This window comes from Lepisma saccharinum, chromosome 19 (genome assembly GCF_977018435.1).
Source record: "Lepisma saccharinum chromosome 19, izLepSacc3.1, whole genome shotgun sequence".
In the NCBI taxonomy this organism is placed as follows: domain Eukaryota; kingdom Metazoa; phylum Arthropoda; class Insecta; order Zygentoma; family Lepismatidae; genus Lepisma; species Lepisma saccharinum.
Window position 1 is genome coordinate 412712 of NC_139247.1, and position 23357 is coordinate 436068.

General features: G+C 38.2%; 2 protein-coding genes across 2 annotated transcripts in view; one reads left to right on the top strand and one right to left on the bottom strand.

Moving 5' to 3' along the window:
• Positions 1 to 23357, top strand: part of LOC146002755 (uncharacterized) — a 47804-nt gene that overhangs the window by 14690 nt on the left and 9757 nt on the right. Inside the window, exon 2 of the mRNA XM_083140690.1 lies at positions 22783 to 23210. Coding sequence (XP_082996816.1) covers positions 22813 to 23210 — 398 coding nt within the window. The 5' untranslated portion in view covers positions 22783 to 22812. The remainder of the gene's footprint in view (positions 1 to 22782; positions 23211 to 23357) is intronic.
• Positions 7383 to 8908, bottom strand: LOC146002754 (protein GVQW3-like). The gene is made up of 2 exons (XM_083140689.1): positions 8365 to 8908; positions 7383 to 7420 (listed from the first exon to the last, which is right to left on the bottom strand). Exons 1-2 carry the CDS (start codon positions 8906 to 8908, stop codon positions 7383 to 7385), a joined length of 582 nt encoding a protein of 193 aa, XP_082996815.1.

A 23357-nucleotide genomic window follows, 5' to 3' on the forward strand; every position in this document is an offset into this window, starting at 1 on the left:
ACTGGTGAGCAGATGGCTGAAGTAGTTATTCGGGAAGTGGACCGATTTGGGTTACGTGACAATATCATCGGTATGTGTTTTGATACTACAGCATCTAATACAGGACTGATCCAAGGGGCATGTACCAGAATTGAAAGGGAATTCGGACGAACATTGCTGCGGTTGGCTTGCCGTCATCACACCCATGAACTAATATTGAAAGGAATGTTTGAGGAGTGTTGTGGCATACCATCAAGTGGTCCTGACATCCAGATTTTTCGGAAGTTCCAAAGTCTGTGGGCTTCACTTGATAAGAAGTCATATAAGACAATGCTGGATGAAGAAAGTCCTGTTCAAGGCTTTCTAGAAGAACAATGAGTGAAAATGGTTAACTACATCCAAAATGTCCTAAAAGACGGAAGTCATCCAAGAGAAGACTACAAAGAGTTATTACAACTCTCACTCTTGTACCTAGGAGGTTGGTCTCAAAACGACTTCAGTTTCAGGATCCCAGGGGCTCTGCATCAAGCAAGGTAGATGGCAAAGGCAATATATGCACTTAAAATTGTCCTCTTCACTAAACAGTTGAATATTCCTCAACGAGAATTGAAAGGAATGAAACGGGTTGCACATTTTGTCAGCCTCATATATGTTCGCTTTTGGCACGAGGCAATTGTAAGTCGATGGGCTCCAAAGAATGATTTGGATATGCTACAGCTTCTGAGCACTTACCCAGATGCAGACGTAAAAAAAAGTGCTCTCACAGTTGCTAAGAGACACCTTTGGTATCTGTCAGAAACAAACGTAGGATTGGCTTTTTTGGACGAACGTACTACTCAGGCTGATAAGGAAAATATGACTAAAAATTTAGAAAACAAACCTGCAAAGAAAAAGGAAATGAAACGATTAGAGGGTAAAAACCTAGTTTTTGAAGGAAAAGACCTGAGCCATTTCGTTACTAATAAAACAAAGACGTTCTTTGAATTGTTTGGGATCCACGACGTGACAGAATACTGAAGTGATTGTCTAAGAAGCCATGTGAATGCTCTTAAGGTGGTCAATGATACCGCAGAAAGATTTGATTTGATTTGATTTGATTTAGTTTATTTTACCTCGCGTTTTGTGCCTCTTGGCTAATTTGCGAAGATGGGGATGAGTGATGAAATTGATGAATGGGCATTCACAAACAACCAAGCCCGACCGGGATTCGAACCCGGGACCCTTGGCGTCGCAGCGCGATGTGCTAACCACTCGGCCACAGGGTCGGGCAATACCGCAGAAAGAGGAATTGCTCTGATAAAAAAGTTTAACGAATCGGTCATGGACAAACAAGAAAAACAATTCTTGTTGAGGGTAGTCGAGCATCACAGAAAAGTCGTCGCTAAGCGAACAAAAGAAGGGATTGCATCGTTCAAAGTTGATTAATATAACACATGTTTTGCCTATCATATTACCTATTAATCTTAGTGTCTAGTTTTAATATTATTTTAAGTTTGTGATTTCTAGTTTTCCCAATAAAAGTAATTAACATTTAAAAATCGTATTTTTTGCCTACTTTTACAAAACTGATCAAAGTGTGCAACCTCTAAATATTATCCAATCTTCTTGAAATTTGGCATATATATCTTTTACATCACTGAGACTCGGGGGCGTAAGCAAAGTCTGCAAAAATTTAAAATTTTATTTTTTGCCTTACAAAATGAAACACCCTAATATATATATATATATATATATATATATATATATATATTTGTGCTTACCACGCCCAAGAATAAAGATCATTGAAATTAAAACAGCAAGAGAAATAATTTTAGTTGCAAATGTTGGTTGCTATTTACTACATGTATAGAGAGGCGAGAGAAAGTGTTACAAAATATGCAAAGGGATTTGAACTTCCGTTTAAAGTTAATACACCTTAATGAAGCTGCAGGAAGCAATAATTCTGGCGAAATTTGACGTGAGAAAAGTGAGTTGTAGCACCTGTAAATTTTGCTACCGAGAAAAACTCTTATGACATTCTAACCAAACATAACCAATGCATTTTTAAAGCAGTAATACTCACTTTATGACCGCAGTACATTTTTCATTTTCTAGTACCAATAATTATATATCTCTTGTGTTTCTTCTTTGGATGAATCATAAACATGACATTTAAGGTGTATTCGTTTTCCAATTGTATATACAGTCCATCACAAGAAACTAGCACTACTGCGGTTGTGCTCCGCTATGAATTATTATGTGATCTTCCGGCAACTGGACGATATAGAAAACAATTAATTTTGTTGCAAGCCTGTGAACCGGACAAGAACTAGGGTGGAGCCATGGTCACATACAGGGTGAATGAAAATCATGATTTTTTATTAAATCATGCCAAGCATGCAATTTTTAAGAGTGGTGCTATTTTTTTGTGATGGACTGTATCTGCATACTGGGAGATAATATGTGTACCTTCCGAACCCAACCTTAACTGGTTCTTCAGTATTAGAAATGGTAGGCATCTTAATCATTTGATTTTGATCTTAACAGTTTATCAAGAAGACAGTTAAGAATCCCAGTTTAAACATAAGAAATCATTGTTTGTTTATGTCCTCCATTCAGAATTACATTTGGAATTAAAATTCTCTACGTACACAGGGTAGAAGTAGTTATAGGCAAAAGCCATTTTGCTCCTTTCTATGTAGTTATAAAAAGTTATTCAATGGCAGGTGTACTTTCTTTCAATATCTATTGTTAACCTCCATTGTAAACATGTAACAGAGCAACACTTGATGATGTGTATCCATACCTTTTAACAGAGAGTACAACATCTAGATGAAATGAATTTGTTTAAGTGAAGACTGGTTTTTACAGCAAAATGCTTTACGTGATGGGAAAATATTTACCAGCAGTTTATGACACAGGAAAAATATTGTGGACATAGCCTATTCAGAAATAAGTAATGGAGTGTATATTTCCTTACTTCTCTAGTTTCTCCAATTAATTAATATGCAAAAGGGTCATATCTTATCCTTTTAAGTCAGTGGAAGAAATTGTATTGTATTAAACAGCACATGACTAGTTCAATGCTCACAATTTATTAAAAATTCTTCAGATTTAAATCAGTAGTTAAGTACAACAATCTTCTAGCTACATTTTTAAAAAATCATATTTTTTTGTGTAAAAACCCAAGGAACAACTCATATTAATATTCACATGCATATGGCAATAACCCTTAACCTACACAATTCTCCTGTCAATCTTCAGTGGACGGAGGAAGTCCTGTACATATGTCCAACCTCTCTCAACTGTAACTTTACAAGTGTGCAATTTTCAAACTTGCTGTGATGAACTAAGAAAAGGAAGAATAGAGAAAGTAGCTCGAGAACTCCTTGTCATAGAGAAATGATTTTCTTTTGTTTTTTGCAACCAGTCACATGGTGTCCATCCTTCCCAGTTGTCCCCTAAAGTTTAAATTCTCTGTCCTTACCACAGTCTGAAGTTATTTGGGCATTCCTGCGAAAAGTGAAACCAGGATATGAAATAATTGAGGTTACAATATTAATGTTTTGCTCAGTCGGTAATGCGTCTGACTACCATGCTAAAGGTCCCAGGTTCGATCCCCGGCCGGTTCAAATCCAGGAACTTTTCTAACGTTGGAAGCTGCACTGGCACCACCCAGCGTCGAATAACATGGCTACCTGGGGGAAACCCTGGGGAGTAAAGGTGGTCAGGGGCGTGATGCTGATCACATCACCCTCACTCACGACCGGATCAAGAAAGTGTGGGGCATTACCCCCTATACGCCCTCATTGCATGTGCTATGCACAGGGGAGCACTTTACCTTTTTTATGGTATTTATGTAGAGTACAATCTAAACCATCATGAAGAGAAAGAACAGGTAAATACGTAAAAAAAAAATATTTAAAAATCTGTACATTTGAATGTCATTTCATAAGTGAAAAGCTCTTTTATTTATCAAGTATAGTGTTACTTAGCTGCATATTGAATTTGAAAATAAAGGTAAAATATACTTTCAATATATATCACAAAGACTTGGAGATATAAGTGATGCAATTTCATAGAAGCCACTGAAACACAAGTTCAAATAGTTTTGTGTCACGTGTCCCTTGCAATTGTTGATATTGCATGATACACGAAACACTCCGTGGTGATGTGGTTAGCACAGATCACTATGGTGCCATGTGTCTCGGGTTTAAATCCTGGCCTAGACATTGGTATCATTTGTTATTTCACCATATCATCCTCATCTTCGAGATTAACCAAAGGTGACAGAAATGTGAATTAAAATAAACCAAATCAATCAATTATGGAGATATTTTACAGTAGAATGAGTAATCTTGAATTTCAGTCTGCCCATTATTTTTCTTGGTCAGTTTATAAATACTGTCAATGCTTCTTACAACATCGTAAGTATCATTAATGTTTTGGATCTTGCTCAGGCAAGACTCCCAAGTTTTTGTTTTGAAGTCGTCTTTCTTAAAGAGGAGCACTAGTGGCAACCTTGCCATGCGCCCCTGGTAGTTATGTCCGTGCAAGAATTTGTTGTGTTGGGTTGCATATGTACAGGATATATTTTAAGCCCGTATAGCACAGAAACTAAGCACTTTCGAGGTAAACTTTATAGGGAAAAATTACTTGTTTTTATGATATCTACCAGCACCCAAGCATTGTTCAAAGAGTTTTGTGGCAACCTGTATAATGTATGTAATTTATTGTGATTTACACAACACTTTCTCATTCATATGCTATCATTCAGGGTGGCGACAGACCTGGAAAAGTCAGGGTAGTTGAGGTGTCCAAAGAAAGTTAGTCAAATGTCAGGGAATTTTTTCTTCTTTGAATGTTTTTTTAAAAGATATTGTTATGGAACTGTGCACAGGAACAGGAAATCTTGTTGCTAAGTTTCGGCCTCAACTTTTAGGCCCCTTTTATGCACAACACAACCACGACCCCAGAAACCAGTGATGGCAGGAGGAGAGAGAGGGAGAGAGAAATTTCCGGAGGGGCAGAAAAATGTGTTAAGCCTCTAAATATTACATGGAAAATGCATTGAATTATCATTTTTTCTTGTCCGTATGGGAGTAGTAAGGGGACATAACTGTCAACAGGTGGAGGGGATGGGAGCAGGTGGCGCCTTCCGATAGTTGTCTGTCATTATTGTAAGGCATTTTGTTGGACATACTGAAGGAACATGGAAACAAATGGGCTCCATTGATGCATACGATTTTGTCGAATATCGCCACCCGACAAAGTATCTCACTACAACATGCGACAGAAATTGCATGCATGCCACTCGTATGGAATTGATTTTTGTTGGATGTCTTCGGACTGCAACATCCAACAATAATCACATGCATAAGCAAGAAGAGCTGTAGACTGCAAATATGCTGCTGGAATTTTATTACTCTTCTGGCTCACTTCACCTTATTGAATGTAGCAGTGCTTACAAAGATTTTCTTTCATCACCCTGACATATTATTGGTTTCACACAAGTTAACATACGTTTCCAATGACATTGCACTATTCTTAGATATCAAGAAGAATCCAACAAAACTGGATATATATTGAATACTATCACAGAAAAGTGAAACATAAATCTACATTGGTGAACGTTATAAAAATTGGCAAGTGCATGCTCCCAACCTCAAATTTACTGCAAAACACTAGTATTGCAATGAAATTAACGCCACTCTCTGTCTTGTCTGTTTAAACTCGTGAGAGATGGTCATTAATCTCTCAATGTCCAGTATTATGAAATAAAATACTAATAATAAATATGTAAATATTTTAATATATTTACTCGAATCATTCAATCATAAAAGCATATCTTTTTCTTCAAGAATTGACTTTTCTTTGCCAGCCCTGCTAAATTTTCACTTTCCATCTACTGATTTATAAGAGGGGTGGCCAGAAGGTAATTTCCAGTTAGTAGGGACATTGCTTTTTTGCAAACCTGAAAACCGTGAAAAATAGTAATGACTGGGAAGCTGTGTGTTATGAATGTGCAGTGATGTCTTGACACATTTTTCGTCCCTTAGAAAATATCGAAATAATGCGAATTTGGCATAAAATGCGAATTGTTGGCATTTTTAGCGATTTTTTTTTAAAGATATGTCCTAAAACAACGAAAAATTGCATGAAATCCAACATTCTTGTCTTTTCTAGGCCATATTTATGTACATAGAACGTGCAGTATTTGTCGTGCGAGATGTGTTTTGAATTACAAGCTAAGTGCACACCGTTGACATTTGTCGAGCAAGAAATAATGGAGCTCAGTCATTAGGGTGTCTGGCTACCATGCGAGAGACCCATGGTTGATCCCTTGCGGGGAGAACCGGGATCTTTTCCACCTATTCAAATTGCTCTGGTGCCCACCCAGCATCATAGCAAGTGGGTACATGGAGGAAACTTTGAGGGATAAAGGTAGCTAGGAGCATGGTGCTGACACATCACCCCCACCTTCAGCCGTGATCAATAAAGTGAAGGGCCCTAACTCCACACCCCTATACACATGGCAAAGTGCAGGGGAGCACTTTATTTTTACTTTCTCAAAATTCTGTTCCAACAGATCAAACTATCATGAAAATACATAGACCATGTGACCTACAATTTAAAATAATAGTTTAAAAGCACAATGGAGCATTAAGTTTTGGTATATTTGACAGAAAAATGTTCTAAAACAAAAATGCATATTTTGTTAAACTTAACACTAACAAGTCAAAAAACATAATGCCAATTTTTGGTGCCTAGGAGGCAACCATTTATGTGACATAACAGACTACACGCTACCCTGAAGACGGAGGCAGATTCGACCTCCGAAACGTAGGTAAAAAAATTTATTTTTTTGTAAAAATTAACAGTGGTTAAAAGTCCAAAACTCCATGACGTATAATATACTTTTCAACGTATTCACCAAGAAGATTCAGACATTTTTCATACCAATGCATCAGCTTTCTAATACCCTCTGCAAAGAAAAGTGCCGCCTGTCTATTGAGCCAGGTCTGCTGAAGCTCCACATTGCTGTGGAAGCACCATCCTCCAAATCACTTCTTCATCGCCTGGAGAAGGTGGGAAGTCACGGTGCCAGGTCAGGGTTGTAGGGAGGGTGATCAAACACTTCCCAGTGGATTCCATAAAGAATGTCTTAGGTTGATGCAGCAACATGTGGTCAGGCATTGTCATGATGCCTGCATGCCTCTCCGGCACATCTCATTCACATTCAACGGTGAATTTCCGCTGCATTGTGCTCTTCTGCCTGTAAAAAATCGTATCACACGACGCACCTCAGACTTGGTGGGAGAGTCGATTGTAGCGGACATCTCTACGTGCCCGTCGCTCAGCTTCAACTGAAGCGTTAGACTTTGCAGTGGTGGTGGTAGTGGCAGGGGGGATGCCAATGCTTTTTAGTGCTTCATAGGCTTCCTTTCGTCACCATCAGAGGCTGAAATAAAAATGCCCTAGTATATCGGTATCTGTCACATGAAATTGATTGATTTAAATTTTTTGGGTGTGTCGCCATTTATGGTTATTATGCACCCTTCCATATATATATGGGGAAAATTCCATTATCTAAAACCCTTACCTTAAGATTAAAAAGGGGGTATGGAAATTAACTTTCCCAGAATAACTTTCAAGATATCAAACTCCCACGAAGAGGCGTAGGACATGTGACTTACAATTTGAAACAGTAGTTTAAAAACACCATGAAGGTGTAATTTCAGATATTTGCCAGAAAATGCGCTAAAATGAAAATGTGAATTTTGGAAAAAATAACAAAACATGAAGGTCCCTAGGTACGAGGGGCGTATCATAAAGAATTACACTTTATTGTATCCGATACATACAGACATATATACATTTAATCGGCTATATGAACTTTCTCAACATAGTCCCCCTGGAGCTGTAGACACTTACGCCAGCGGTGTGGAAGTCGTTCAAGATCATTTTGAAACCAGTTCTTCGGAGTTGTGTGCACCCATCGCTGGACAGCCTCATGGAGTTCCTCACAATTGTTGAAATGGTGACCACGCAGGGGCTTATTCATGGCACCAAACAAGTGAAAATCGGACGGTGCCAAATCGGGAGAGTATGCTGGATGTGGTAACACCTTGAAACTCAGTCGGTCAATAGCAGCTGTTGTTTCACGACTGGTGTGCGGCCGGGCATTGTCATGTTGGAGAAGCACACCTTTGCCCCATTTGCCTTACCTCTTCTTTTGAATTGCACGACGCAACAACGTCAGTGTTGCCACATAGACTGCACTGTTAACGGTGGTTCCCCTCGGTAGCCAATCAATGAGGATGATGCCATCACTATCCCAAAACACAGTGGCCATTTGTTTCCCAGCCGTGGGCGCTGTTTTGAATTTCTTGGGTGGGGGGCTACCCTTATGTTTCCACTGCATGGATTGGGATTTGGTTTCCTGTTCGTGGTAATGCAGCCACACTTCATCACCTGTCACAAGCTTCCCCATGAAATCAGCTGGATTCTTGTCGTAAAGTTCCAAAAGCTCCCTGGAAATGTCTACGCATTGTTGTTTGTGGCATGCGTTAAGACATTTCGGTACCCACCGAGCTGACACTTTACCCATTTTCAAGTCACTGTGCACAATGCGTTGCAGGGTTCGTCTGCTTAATCCCGTAATCCTCTCCAGTTCCGTAAACGTCACACGCCTGTTCTCCGGTATGACATTTTCCACATGCGCAATGTTTGCGTCTGTTTTCACACTCACATGTCGCCCTGGACTCTTTCCCTTCTCCGTCGATGTTTGACTGTTTTTCCAGCCAGTTACCCAATTATACACCATTTTCCGTGACACTGCATACTCGCCACACACAACCACTAACCGTCTATGGATACGTGCCGTTGTTTCCCCTTCCTTCCACAAAAACCAACTCGTCCATCGTTGACCACGTTCATCTTGTTCCATGTTGTCCGCAACAGCACTCGTGACGTTTTGCTTCTACGGCTGCACAGGCCACAGACTACGCACTGTCACACTGTGCTGCCACCTGGCGGTAGACAAGGTACCTATGCGCCCATCCTGCGCAGTGCGTGGAATTACGCCATTTCATTTTGCATTCAAACAATAAAGTGTAATTCTTTATGATACGCCCCTCGTATAAATAGGCATAAATAAAACAAGAATATCAGTTGTAATTTATGGCATTAGTAACAGTGAGTTCTAACCTAATTTTCGGCATAATCACCACCGTTTTTCTGGCATTTGTCGTAGGATTGCACTAAATTTTGTATGCCTATGGCATATGTATCTGAGAGCAAGGACTGGAACTCTCTCTACCTCAGTGTAGCTGCGAAACCCTTATCCTGCCAGAAACCTCTTCAGTTAAACAAATAGATCAAAGTAGGTACATGCAAGGCCAGGGCTGTACAGGGAGTGGTGTGTGTGTCTCTCTCCGACCACTAGTGCTGCGCATAGGTGCCATTGGAGCTTTTTTTCAGGATGCCCCTCATATATGAACTTTTAGAAGCTGTTATTAACAGAGTTAATAATGTTTGGTTAGTTAATCAGGTACCTATACAATGCAATTCTATAAATTCCTTGCATTAAATTTCTAACACCTACATACCCTTTTCGTCAGCAATAATGGTATAACTGCATGTTGTCAGTTTCACAGTTCTTCAGTTGGATATACTGTACTGAAGCAGAAATCCCATTGATAATGTAAGGTAATATGACACTTTCTTTTGTTCAATTCAGTTGTTACACTTATATGTTTGCTTTACAGAGAAGAGAGAAGTATCTTTATGCGTCGAAAAATGAGTCCGCACTCATGGTACTTGCAAGCAGAGGGTTCCAAACCTCAGTGGAAATATCAACATATAATACGGAGAATGTATAAGGAGACTGATAAATAACAAATTGTATTTCTTAATCAGTCACTCTTCACTCTTGTCTCATTTAGTCGCAAGTTTAAAAATAATCAAGTATTTTATTTTAAACTTACTGCGTATGATAAAATTCCATAATACTTCCCTAGCTTGTTAATTGTAATAATTTTCCAAATTCACTATTTTGCTGTTTGAATTGAAATCATAGAGAATAGAGAAATTAAGTCAATTTCATAGAAGATAATATTGGTACTTAACAAATTCATACCTGAATCCATATCAGTTCATTATTTTCATTTGCAAAAACGGCGATTTAGTTTAGTTTGTAATTGTCAGGGAAAAATGTAAATTTTGTCCTGGAAAACCTGGAAAAGTCAGGGAATTTCATTTCTGCTTGTTTGTAGCCACCCTGTCATTGTTTTCAAGGTACCTTAAAGTGCTAGATTATTATTATTATTATTTTTTAGAGTTTTCTCAGTTTTACACATTTAGTCTGCACTAGAGTGCTGCAATGAGTGTTTTTCATCGAGCAGCAAATATTTCGCTCAAACAGAATTGATAGTTTTTCTGTTCAAGCGAAACACATTCAGAAGTCTTGAACCCTATTAGTAGGCTTATTTCCATAATTTGTCTATGGTAGTGGGCCGTCAAATATGGATCGTGAAGTGAAATTAAAAAATAAGTGAACATAATCATCATCTCCATGTTAAAATGCAGTTTTATGTGTCTTACCGAGATATGGGAAAATAAAATTGATGATTATGGGCTGAAACTGCTTAGGCTGACATTTTATGTTTCTACGATTATCGTCACATTAAAATGATGTTTGATTAAATGTTCTAACTGCATTTTATTATTTCACAGAATATGATTATCCTGTTCAGTAAGTGAACAATGATATTGTACATGTACTTCTTGCACTGTGATAATATATTTGTAATTGCTTAGGCAGGTCTCCGAGCATGTGTATCCATTTTCCGATTTGGTCTGTAGACATTGCATACTTTCCTATGTGCTGTATTTTAGTCTTACATAATAATATACTGCATTATGATTTAGAATTGTAATTGCATAGAGTGGCTTCCTTCCATGTATGGGTTTTAGGTTGACAATGCTGCTCATTAGGTTCTGAAATATTCCAATCCAATCATTCCACTATGAGTGCAGTATGATTGAGTGTGCACTCTCGAGCATGGTAGATTCGAAAGCAAATGCGGTTCGATGCAGTACTCTAGCCTGCACATAGCATTGTTTTTTTTTTTATATAAATGTAGGTAATGAATCACTTTCAGAAGAAGACCTGTAAGAATGTTCTTGTTTTGGTACAGCTAAACAGGCAAACCATAAGGAATTCCCAACACAGAAATACCCTTCATCCATGGCGGCTGACAAAGGTGAGTGACCAGTTACTCTCATCAACATAATATATTTTCAGCATGTGCTGTGACTGAAATATTCCGGATGAACAATATTACATGTAATTTATTTTACACTCTAGAATTGACAGTAGACCCTAGAATGTTGCCTTGACAGGAGAAAGTATGTTTATAACTGATTTTGATTCACTTTTCCATGGTTGGTGAAGCATTGGCAACAACTGTTGTCTTAAGATCAACTTTAATTTGCCAACCTTCCCCATGTGAAATCTATTCTGGTTACTTGGGTGTAATCAGTTTCCACTAAATGCTTTTCATGCATAGATGGACTTCATGCTAGCCACTAGAGTACTGCAAGGTACCACTTTGCTCATACATACTTGATCGGGTACCAATAATCATAGAAATATATGTGTAAAAATCTGCATGGTAGTTTCAGCCCATAATTGTCTATTGATTTTCATGTTCCATCATGTATTGGTAAGATAGACTAAACTATGTTTTAACATGGAGATGATGACTGTGCTCACATAATTTTCACTGTATCTTTCACCTCACTTTCCATATTTGAGGCCTACTATCACAGACAAGTTATGGTTATATGTTTACTACCGGGCTTCAAATGTATACCAATTGTTTTGACACGGAGCATTATTCGCTCGAGCGAAGAAACTCTCAATTGCGTATGCTGTCTAGCATCGTCCATGTGAACTGTTTGGCACTAAGCAAAAAAACGCTCATTGGAGTACTCTCCTTCCTACTGTATCATCATGTTACACCAGTCACTTGGGCCACCTTCAGTACATTATGTTGATTAGCTTTTGTTAACTAGAGAAAATTATTTCCCCCTTAAAACGTATGGTAGACTCTGGGAAAACTATGAATACTAAACTCCCACCTACACATTACTTCGACATTTTTGCCACAAAATTTTTTTCTCTCACCACTGTCTGGTAAATGAAGGGAATGTACTTTCAACCACTTTTGTTGGTGCTTCTTAGATTAGGCAGATAGGCTGCAAGTCTTGTCGTGAAAATTAATTAGTGTCATTATGTCCAACATAAAAGTGAATACAGTTATGATTTCGTGACAAGTGGTGAAATTATACAAGAATTATATTAAATAAATTGATTCTTATGGTCCCATTGTAATAAAAAGAAAACCATCTCTGAATTCATTCTAATGCCTGCTACTCTGCAAATGTCTTTTCCATACCCAGAAACATCTGATATCATTTTATAATCAGTTAATCTTCTGTGGGAAATTTTCCTCGAAATTCGAGGGAGTCGTTTGATATCCTTGGCTTTAAACTACAACAACTTAGAGGTAGTCTCTGATTTGCATTTAACCTTTTGCCGCCCAAGCATCTCGAACGAGATACCCAAATATAACCCTCACTGTCCCAAGCATCTCGATCGAGATACTGTGTCAAGGTCGTAGTTTTTACGTTATAACTTTTCTATTTTTGGCTAGAATTCCGATTTTATTTTTTTTATATTGTTCCTAACACATGTATTTAACAGAAATGTTTTTTTGCATTTTTTTTTGTCTTCATGAAAATGGAGGGGAAAAGGCGGGAAAAGGTACTTCTCTTTTGCGGCTCTTTTCAACATCAAATTTTTGCCGACAAAGGAAGACCGGCTTTGTTGTTCTAAAGCAATGCTTTTCACTCCCTCCTGCTAAGTGCATTCGAAGGAAGCTTGTTTATCAGTATCTGATGTCAAAATGAAAGTTTTCCGTGAGGGCGCAAGCAGGGGGTGGGGGAGGGGGACGGGGAAGACTGGTTGTTGAATCTGTGTTGTGAGAATGGAATTTCGATGCGCGCTGAAGGAAACCTTTGTTTTTTTTTTAGCACAAGTGTCCACAAGTGGCAACAGGGGTTACCCAGCATTGTATAAAAATAGAATTTCAAGCAGCTGCAAGAATCGGCGCTCATTTTTCACTACGTTCTAGCTTTTCGTCCGTGAATGTTGTGCGTAGGTGTCGTTTTGTGCCCAAGTGCAAGAACATTTTTTGGGTGAATGACAATTTTTTAAAATAATTTTTGGGGGTTTTTCTCCCTTCCCTCTCCATATAAGCGCCAAATTTGCATAAATTTTGCATTTTGACATTTTTTTCGGGGGGGCGGAGGGGAAACACCATTGTTTAAAGAAAAGTATTTTTGAAGGGATTTCCCCCCTTTCCCCCCCTCCATATGTACGCCGAATGTGCATAAATTATATATCGTCTGAATCTGTGATTCATTCTGCGTACAACGGTATATCTTTCATATCTCTAGGGCATTAAGTTTCTGAGCTATAGTCATTTCAATGTAACTCTGCATTTTGAAGCTTGAATCAGTGGCATGGCGACCATTCCTTTTGGGGGTACAACTCAAGTTACATTGGTCATATGATAATAATGCAAATATTTTTGTGTTCCTTACATGTCAGCGATAATTTCTATGTGCATTTTGAACTTTTCATATCCTTTTTTTCGGGGGGGCGGGGGGAGAAACACCATTTTTTTAAACAAAAGTATTTTCAGGGGATTTACCCCCTTTCCCCCTCCATATATACGCCGAATGTGCATAAATTATATATCTTCTGAATCTGTGATTCATTCTGCGTACAACGGTATATCGTTCATATTTCCGGGGCAAATAGTCTCTTAGCTAAAGTCATTTCAAGGTACCGCTGCATTTTGAAGCTTGAATCAGTGGCGTGCCGACCATTCCTTTTGGTGGTACAACTCAAGTTACATTGGTCATATGATGATAATGCAAATATTTTTGTGTTCCTTACATGTCAGCGATCATTTCCATGTGCATGTCGACACTGTCATAATTTTTTTCCCGAAATTTTGGAATTTTGAGAGTTAGCCCCCTCCCCCCGTCACATATACGCCGAATTTGCAGAAATTTCATACAGTCTGAATCTCTGGTTCATTCCGTGTACAACGGTATATCACTCATCTCTCTAGGGCAATTAGCCTCCGATCTACACTCATTTAATTGAAACTCTGCATTTTGCTCAATATCGGCTCGGGACAGAGAGGCTTACATGTGAAAAAGGCCTTGGGCGGCAAAAGGTTAAAATCTTTCCATTACAAATCATGCCATGTGCAATATTTTATTTCACGGTGAACCTACTTTACCTATGAAAGTGGAGCCTAATTGAAGAACTATAAACTGTCATAATTTCATGAATTCGTCACAGCAGGACAATAACTTACAGAAAATGAACTCACTTTTGTGCAGCATCGTTATTTTACATTTTTATATTACAAGGGTAGAGTATATTTTATCCAAGGTGGATTGATTGAAATCAGGTATTTTTTTTAAAAAAAAATCCACTGATTTAATCACTTTAAAAAAATAATTTACAGAATAATGTACACAAGAAATTTGTCGACATCCAAATTTCTTTTTGTGATAGTTCATTAATCTCATCATCATTTAAAGGTGTATATTAGGGTCTAAGAAAGGAAACAACATATATGTACTAATGGGGTGAAGCTCGTTTGATAGGAAATCTAATATGTAAACTGTAATCACACTTAAAATATCTTGATTTAAAAATCAATAATATGTAAAATAGCCAATATTTTGTGCCGAATAATATACAAAATACTAATCATATTAACAGGTAAACATGCTGTAAATAAGCATGGCAGCTGATATTTTACAATCTCAAATAAAAAAACACCAAAATTAAGTTACAAAAACTATAAAGAAATATTTTAAGTTACAATTATAGATTACATCCAGAATGTCTTATATTCTCTAGGAAAAAGTTACTCAAATTATTATTATAGTTCCATTAACACACTGAATAAACATTTTCATGGTAGATTTATAAAGACGCTGCCAAAAGTTAAGCATGCGATGGTCAAATCAACAAAACTGGAAAAGTAAAGCTTTGATTAACACAAAATTGCACATGAAGGTACCAAATGTGTTAATGCATTAAAGAAAACAAGAATTGTGTACAAATATTTTAAAAAAATATTTACTCTTCGAAAGTTATATGATGATGTCACATTTGGGTCATTAACGTAATGATGTTTAAAGGCAAAGAAACCAAACAAAACTTACAGTAATATGGTATGTGACCAAGAGAAAACTTACATTAATATGGTATGTGACCATCCCGGACCTTCAAACAAACTTTACAACGATTTTCCATGCTTTCGATGAGGTGATCAACCATCACAGATGCAAGCAATGGCCATTCCTCCATTAGGGCAGTTTCCAACTCTCTGAGATTTGCTGGAGGAGGTAAACATGCAGAAAGAACACGCCCGAGGGCATTTGAAAGATTTTCAATGGGATTAATGTTGGGGGAATATGCCGGCCACTCCATACGAGAAATGCCCTCACTTTCCAGGTACTTGTCAATGATGTTGGCTCCATGGGACGGGCATTATCGTCCATAAGGGGGAAATCAGCACCAACTGCTACAGTGTAGAGTCTCACAATAGGGACTAGGATATCATCCCGATACCACACAGCAGTCACAGAACCACCTTTACAGATGTGCAGACCTGTGCGATATCCCATTGAATTTCCAGCCCACACCATGATGTTGCTTCCTGTGAATGTGTGATGTTCGATGATGTTCTTAGCCTGATTGCCTGTGCCTCATTCTCTCCAGACCCTTACATGCTTAACATCTGATTCCAGGGCAAATCTAGACTCATCCGTGAACAGAACATTGCACCATCCGAGACAGTCCAAATGACATTTTGACTACACCACTTTAATCTTGCCTCTCTGTCTTGGATGGTTAATGCAACACAAACACGAGGCACTCTGGCATTCAATCCCTTCATGTTGAGCCTTTGGCGAACAATACTGACAGATATTGTCTTACCAAGTGCCACTGCAACCATGGATGTAACAGTTGTGGAGGTCGCTCATTGATTCTGCTTGGCTACTATAGTAATATATCGATCATCAGAGGGGTGTGTTAAACCTTGGACGATGGGGCATAGGTCTCCAGACAACTGTTTGACTTGTTTGGAATTGTTTCCATAATCGAGAATTTTCCGAATGATCAACACCAAAGAAAACAGCGACATCTTTGATTGACTGTCCTGCTTCAATGCAATGCATCCGAGAGCACGCCAGCACTCACTATCTGTCATTCGTCTTCTTTCAGCCGTAGAAACAAGAATATTATCAAAAATAATCCTACAAAAGTTATAATCACTTAATATCAGCTTTTAAATGCACCTCAAATCCTTCAGAATGCTGGTGTCTTCAACGAAAGTGTGATGATTCTTGCATGAAATCCTTGCATTTATGCTATTTCAAGAGCACAGATGAAGCACCTAAACCTCATGTTAGTTTAAGTTTGCAGCAGGTTTTTACATATGTAGATCCAAACGTGCTCGCAGAATATATAGTTCCACTGAGACAGGTTTCATTCCCTACACAATTGCACACTTGCAACAAAACAGTAATTTAATGTGTAAGGTCAGCCGCACACCGGATCCGACATGATGACTCATTTTGTTGCAAACTGACTCGATGGAACGTTTAACATGGGGCTCTTATGAGCTGTCACACACCGGACGAAACATTTGACTCGAGTCATACAAATAAGAACCTAAATTCCTGAAATGACAGATGTCATAGATCTTGTGTTTATACATTTACTTTAGATGCAATAATAATAAAAAGCCATGCTTTTTTCAGGCGGTACGCAACAGCATGCCATACCGGTAACCTTTATATGTGAGAATGAAAGTAAAAGAATCTTATTTTAATGAAAGAAGTGTGTGTTTGTGTGTGTGTGTGTGTGTGAGTACATGTATGCATGATCATTAGACCTCAGATTTTTAGGTTCCTAAAATAGGTTCCAAATATCCTGAAATAGGTTCTAAAAATTTTAAAATAGCTTCTAAAAATCCTAAAGTAGATTTCAAAAATATTAAATTAGACTAAAAAAAACCTGAAGTAGGTTCCAAAAAAATTAAAATTGTTCATAGTTCCTGAAAAATACTAATTAGATACAATTGTTAAAAACAAAATTTCAAATGGACCATGAGAAATTGTAATAGATAATTATATAACCATCAAAAATATTAATTTTCTAACCAAATGTTTATTTCTATGCATCATTTTCAAAATGATCCACTAATTGTTGTAAAACTAATACTTGTATCATTAGCAATTTTGCTCTCTAGAGTATGTGTCAAACAAGTTAGTCATTGAATTTTTTTCATTACGAAACGGAACAAATAACTCTGTGTGATGTAACAATAATATAAAACCTTAAAAATATAAAAAAACCTAAGAAAATGTTTGATTTGGGCACAAACACCTAAAATAGGTTCTAACAAGCAAATTAGGTTATTTTATCCACTATAAAACTTCATCAGTTGTTGCATTTTTTAATGAAACGCTGATATATCTTTTTATTTCTCATTTGCCTGCAAAGGAAAAAATCGGTTAAATACGTAAAATCCGAGGTCTAATGATCAATTTATATACCACAATATTTAGAGCAGTTCTTATAATAAACACAGTAACTTATAATAACAACAAACTAACTTGTACCGAACACTTTCTTTACAGAAAGAAACACTAATAAGAATAATTAATATTTGTTTCATTTTGTCGGAAGCAAAGTCACTCGTCGTGTCGGTTTGTGTCCCGCGTCGTGTTGCATATCGTCGCGTTGTGACTCGTTGCATTGCATCGTTTCAGATCCGGTGTGTGGCTGGCCTAATACACAGATAAAATGATACTCCCATTAGCAGGCATGGACTTGATCGGTTGCAATCACTGTGCAGATGAACTTGAATCTGCAGATTCGTCAAGTGGGCAGTCCGGTAGCACTGAAGGAATACAAAAGCTCAAGAGCGAGTCGAGTGAGCCTGAATATGTTGCAAAGCACGTGTAATCAGTGATATCAGTGTTGCACATCCCACTATTTTAACCCTATTTTTATCGTGATTCATTGCTATTCGTACTGTACAGCGGCGAGAATGGCTGAATCGAGGTCTCCTGTTCAGTGTCCGACTTTGCCCGAGTGTTATTTTGAGCATAATCTGAAGGAGAAAGCTCTTCAAAGTTAAACAAGTTGTTTTAAATACATATTCCTCCTTACAGCAACAAGACCAAAATAAAACAGTCCTTGAGGTGATTTGCTGTCAATGCATGCACAAACTGTCTTGGATGTTGAATGATTTGCGGTTGAGTTTAGGAGTAGAAAATGATTGTTTGTAGTTTGAAGACAAAAAAAGCTGCAAAAAAAAAAAAAAAAGGACGAGGCATGCGTCAACCTGGGCCGTACATTGATTCAACTGTGGGAGCGTGCAAACCCACCACCAGGGTTGAAGCAACCAACGACATGGGAGGGGGAGGCTTATTGTTTCATGCACTGGCAGCAATGAAGGCTTTGTTGGAGACATGTTTACTGTTCTGTGCAAAGAAAGGGAAGGGTGATTATCACCAAGAAATGGACAGACCAACGTTTGGCTCCTAGTTTAGTGAAGTGATTCATAAATTGAAACCAAACAGAGAAATAGTAGCAGACAATTCACTACATTGTATATATCACCAATAACAAATCATGCTTTTTTGGTAGTATAAACTTGAAGGGCGTGTATCTTATAGTAACGTATGTATTGCGTACGAAGCAACCAAGATTTTCATAAATTTCTTTCTTTCGAAACAAACAATAACTCATTAAATTCAAAAGGGGCCTGTCATTTACTTTTACCTTTATTTTTTCTTTTCCGTGTGCTCGACACATACACAGATGCCCTCGAAAATATTTCGCGCAGTGTATATACAGTATCATAAACAGATAAATGTATATTTACACATTTTTTTTAAATTTGTTTTTTTCAAACTGTTCAAATATGTTACAGGGCCAGAAGATGCTTTTCTATAATAAAACATATATTTATGTGTATGGTGCCTTAAACCATACAAGCAATTTTGAGTTTTTTTTAAGTAGATATAAAAAATAATCAAAAATTATTTTTTTAAATAAAATTTATGATTTTTATCCACCCTGATTTTATCTAGCATGCATTTCATACCTGTATCAAATTACTACATATATTGCAGTACTATTTTATTTGGCGCTGAAATAATGCTGCAAATATGTCAACACCGTGTACATTTAATTCTTACAAAGTACATGGAACAATGTAATCATCATTAAAGAGGAAAATAGCACCAAGTCTTCAATTTATTAGGTATCTCATGCAAACGATTCACAATACACTGTGTACAGGGTGGCTCAATAAGTCACTTAACACCCTCAGTACAAGGCCACTGCGGCATGGAATTTGAAATTGGCGATGACCAATCATTATCAGGCCAAGGGGGAACCACATTGACACCACCCACACGGTCGGCGGCCATCTTAATGTCCGCCATCTTGAATTCAACTTCAGAATTTTAAATGGGAAGGGGGTTGTGCGACATATCAAAATGGGCTAGAATTTCACGAGAAATGCAATGGTGAAGGTTTTTTCGACGTATCTTTAACCAGTAAAAAGTTGTGACTGAATTACTGTACCAATTTGCTCCTTTTCGAGGTGTTAGAAAAATGCCTTAAAATTTGTTTAGTGCTTCGGTAATGCATCGAGATCAAAGTGACGTCTATGGAGAGACGTTCGCATGCCATTGCACATTATTTTAATCGGATACATCCATGAAGAGCTGTGCATTATGAATGGTTGTCGCGAACAATTTACAGTGTGACGCTTCCATTGAATTAAAAGTCCTTCACAGTGACAAGGCTAATGTTTATGTTCATAAGGAAGTTTATAAACAGAATATTCGATGATTTTTATCTGATAACCCATTTTTGACAGATCAAAGCTGAATGGTTAGTGTTGGTAAGTTAATGGTGTGGCTTGCTGTGTGGAACACGATTGGTTAGTCAATTTTCCATCAACGGAACCTTAAATGCTTAGGGCTACTTGGATTTGTTAAATAAACAGTTTTTTTCATCCTTGCTTATGGAAGAAGGTACTTTTTTACAGAGTTTTTTTCAATAGGGAAGAACACCAGAACACTTATGGGAACGTTATGAACCTGTTTTTGTCCAAAGTTAGTTATCAGATGACAAGGTCACATATTCTGTTTATAAACTTCCTTATGAACATAAACATTAGCCTTGTCACTGTGAAGGACTTTTAATTCAATGGAAGCGTCACACTGTAAATTGTTCGCGACAACCATTCATAATGCACAGCTCTTCATGGATGTATCCAATTAAAATAATGTGCAATGGCATGCGAACGTCTCTCCATAGACGTCACTTTGATCTCGATGCATTACCGAAGCACTAAACAAATTTTAAGGCATTTTTCTAACACCTCGAAAAGGAGCAAATTGGTACAAGAATTCTGTCATAACTTTTTACTGGTTAAAGATACGTCGAAAAAACCTTCACCATTGCATTTCTCGTGAAATTCTAGCCCATTTTGATATTTCGCACGACCCCCTTCCCATTTAAAATTCTGAAGTTGAATTCAAGATGGCGGACATCAAGATGGCCGCCGACCATGTGGGTGGCGTCAATGTGGTCCCCCCTTGGCCTGATAACGGTTGGTCATCACCATTTCCATGTTGCGCGCTGCAGTGACCTTGTACTGGGGGTGTTAAGTGACTTATTGAGCCACCCTGTACATAATTCCCATACACAATTATCCCAATTGTTCTTACTAATGTGTTCAAACACAGTAATATTAACATCTACTAACATAATGTACTTACTCTAACATCTGGTGTTATGACAGAAATATGACCAATAGATGACTGAAATGAAGAGGTATTGCAATTGTTTCTTCAAAATCTTCCTCTCCTTGCAACAGCTGATATGTATATATGTAGCCAATATAGAGCTTTTATCTTGTCAGTACATACTGCTTTTAATTAACTTGGTAGGTGCCCCTCCTGTGACTGGTTTCCAGTCATTTTCTTTTGCGCCTCCATTACCTTACACATTAATGAAAGAGTGAAGACTACATTTAGTGGCATTCATTGGCCTTTATTGAGAAGTTTGTAAGAAGTTAAAGACTGCACAGTTTAAAACTTAGGTCCCAGCTACAACTCACCATTCAAAGAAGTTTCAGTATTTGTGGATTTCAATATCCAGCCTCTTGCGAACGATCTGCTTCCTATCTTTTTGAAACCAACCATTTACTCCAGAAAAATCAACACCCTTACACCATTGCCCCCCAAACCAATCCTTGCTACCATCGATGTAACTTCCCTTTAAACCAACATATCTATTTCCCTCCATGGTGGAGTAGTTAGCACATTGTGTTATGACACCAAGTGTCCTGGGTTTGAATCCAGACCTGGGCATGGATGTCGTTTGTGAGTGTCTCTTCATCAATTTCAACATATCATTCATTCATTGTCAGGATTAGCCAAAAGTCACAGAAAATTAATTAAAATAAACCAAATGAATCAAAGCTCTCAACCTCCTCAGCAGCAGACGAAAACCCCCACAACCCCAGCACTAACTTCTTCATCCATCTAGCCCACCTTGTCTTCATGTGCAACAGCTCCACCTTTGAAGACCAACATGACCTATAAATCCGACACACAGCCATGGCTATTACAATGGCTCCATCCTGTGCCAACCTCTTCATGGTCAAACTCGAACAAGAGTTCCTAGTGACCCAACCCCTAAAACCGGCTCATATGGCTCCATTTTATAGACAACATCTGAATGCTCTGGACACATGCAGAACCATCCCTATCCACATTCCTGGACCACCTCAACCACTTCTGCTCCATCAAGTTCACCTGGGCCCAATGCACCATCCAAATTGCCTTCCTGCATATGCACATTGAGGAAGGTCATTTAAAAACACCCATACATGCCAAACCCACCAAGCATCTGTAACACCTACACTTCTCCAGCTCCCACCCATTCCACACCAAGAAAGCCATCCCATTCTATCTGTCCCTCAGGAGACAACACCTGAACACACAACCAATCTCCTGACAGGACTACAACTTCTGCCTTCATGAAACCTGGTCAACATTGGATATCCTTTACCTTCCACCCCAAAGGGACCTACCACACCTCAAACCTTCTCTATGTCCTCACCTGGAACATGTGTGGTGTCTTTTTCCTGGGGGAATCATTTACAACATTCAAACATCAGGATCAACAACTGTCACTCCACCCACAACCTGGACTTAACCTTTGCCATCTATACCAACCATCACAATATGCCTTTCAATTATTGTTTCTGGGTAGCGATCATCCTCTCCTTATCCGAATCTGCCAACTCGTCAGTATGAAAAGGATGGGAGAGACTACACATCAGCCATGAGTGCAACCACACCCAGTTACCTGCGGAAAAAGAAAGTCTTTCCCAACCCTTCCTAACCATCACATTAACAGAACTTCAATTTTTTTTTCTAGCACTGAAGATGTCACTCGCAGCTGCGAAAATTTGAATTTTTCCAGTTTCTGGTGAGTGTTTCCACTTTCCTTTTTTACTTGTTGCACACACACATCCATGCATACATATTTATGTATGTATTGTATATTGTCTTCAATTAGAACACCATGTGATGTTTGTGTGTAAAATGTATTTTCAGATAGCAAGTGCCTTTTCTTCATCAACACTAATGGAGTTTCACGATCTCTCTTTGTCCAGTCTACTGAAGGTAGAACCTGACGTCATGAGTTGTTCAATCAAGAGTGAACCAAATGAAGAGTCAACCGAAAACACTTGGCAGCCAGCATCATCATCAGTTATTAAATCTGAACCAGAGAAGGGACAAATGAAAGTCGAAGAGCCAAATGATTTTGCTCGTAGCTCCTTTCACATTTACTTGAACTCTTGTGCTGGGATGAATGCATTTTTGCAGGAGGATAGTAAAGATTTGGATACCAGTGATGACATTGCAAAGTTTGGTGGTGTTAGATGCAAAAGTGATGAGAGTGACAATGTTAATGTAGAGCCTGAAGATGTGAAGAGTGAACTCACAATTGAACATGAAGGTCCATCAGCAGAGACAGAAAGGTGAGTGCCTGAAGTATTTTCAAATTAATGAAAAGTACCACAATACTTGAATCATAATAATAAAATAATGTAACATGTGGCTCCACAGCCCTGGAAGGGCCTTGGCATTTATCCTGACTGCCAGTCTCCCTCCCACAATCATACCTA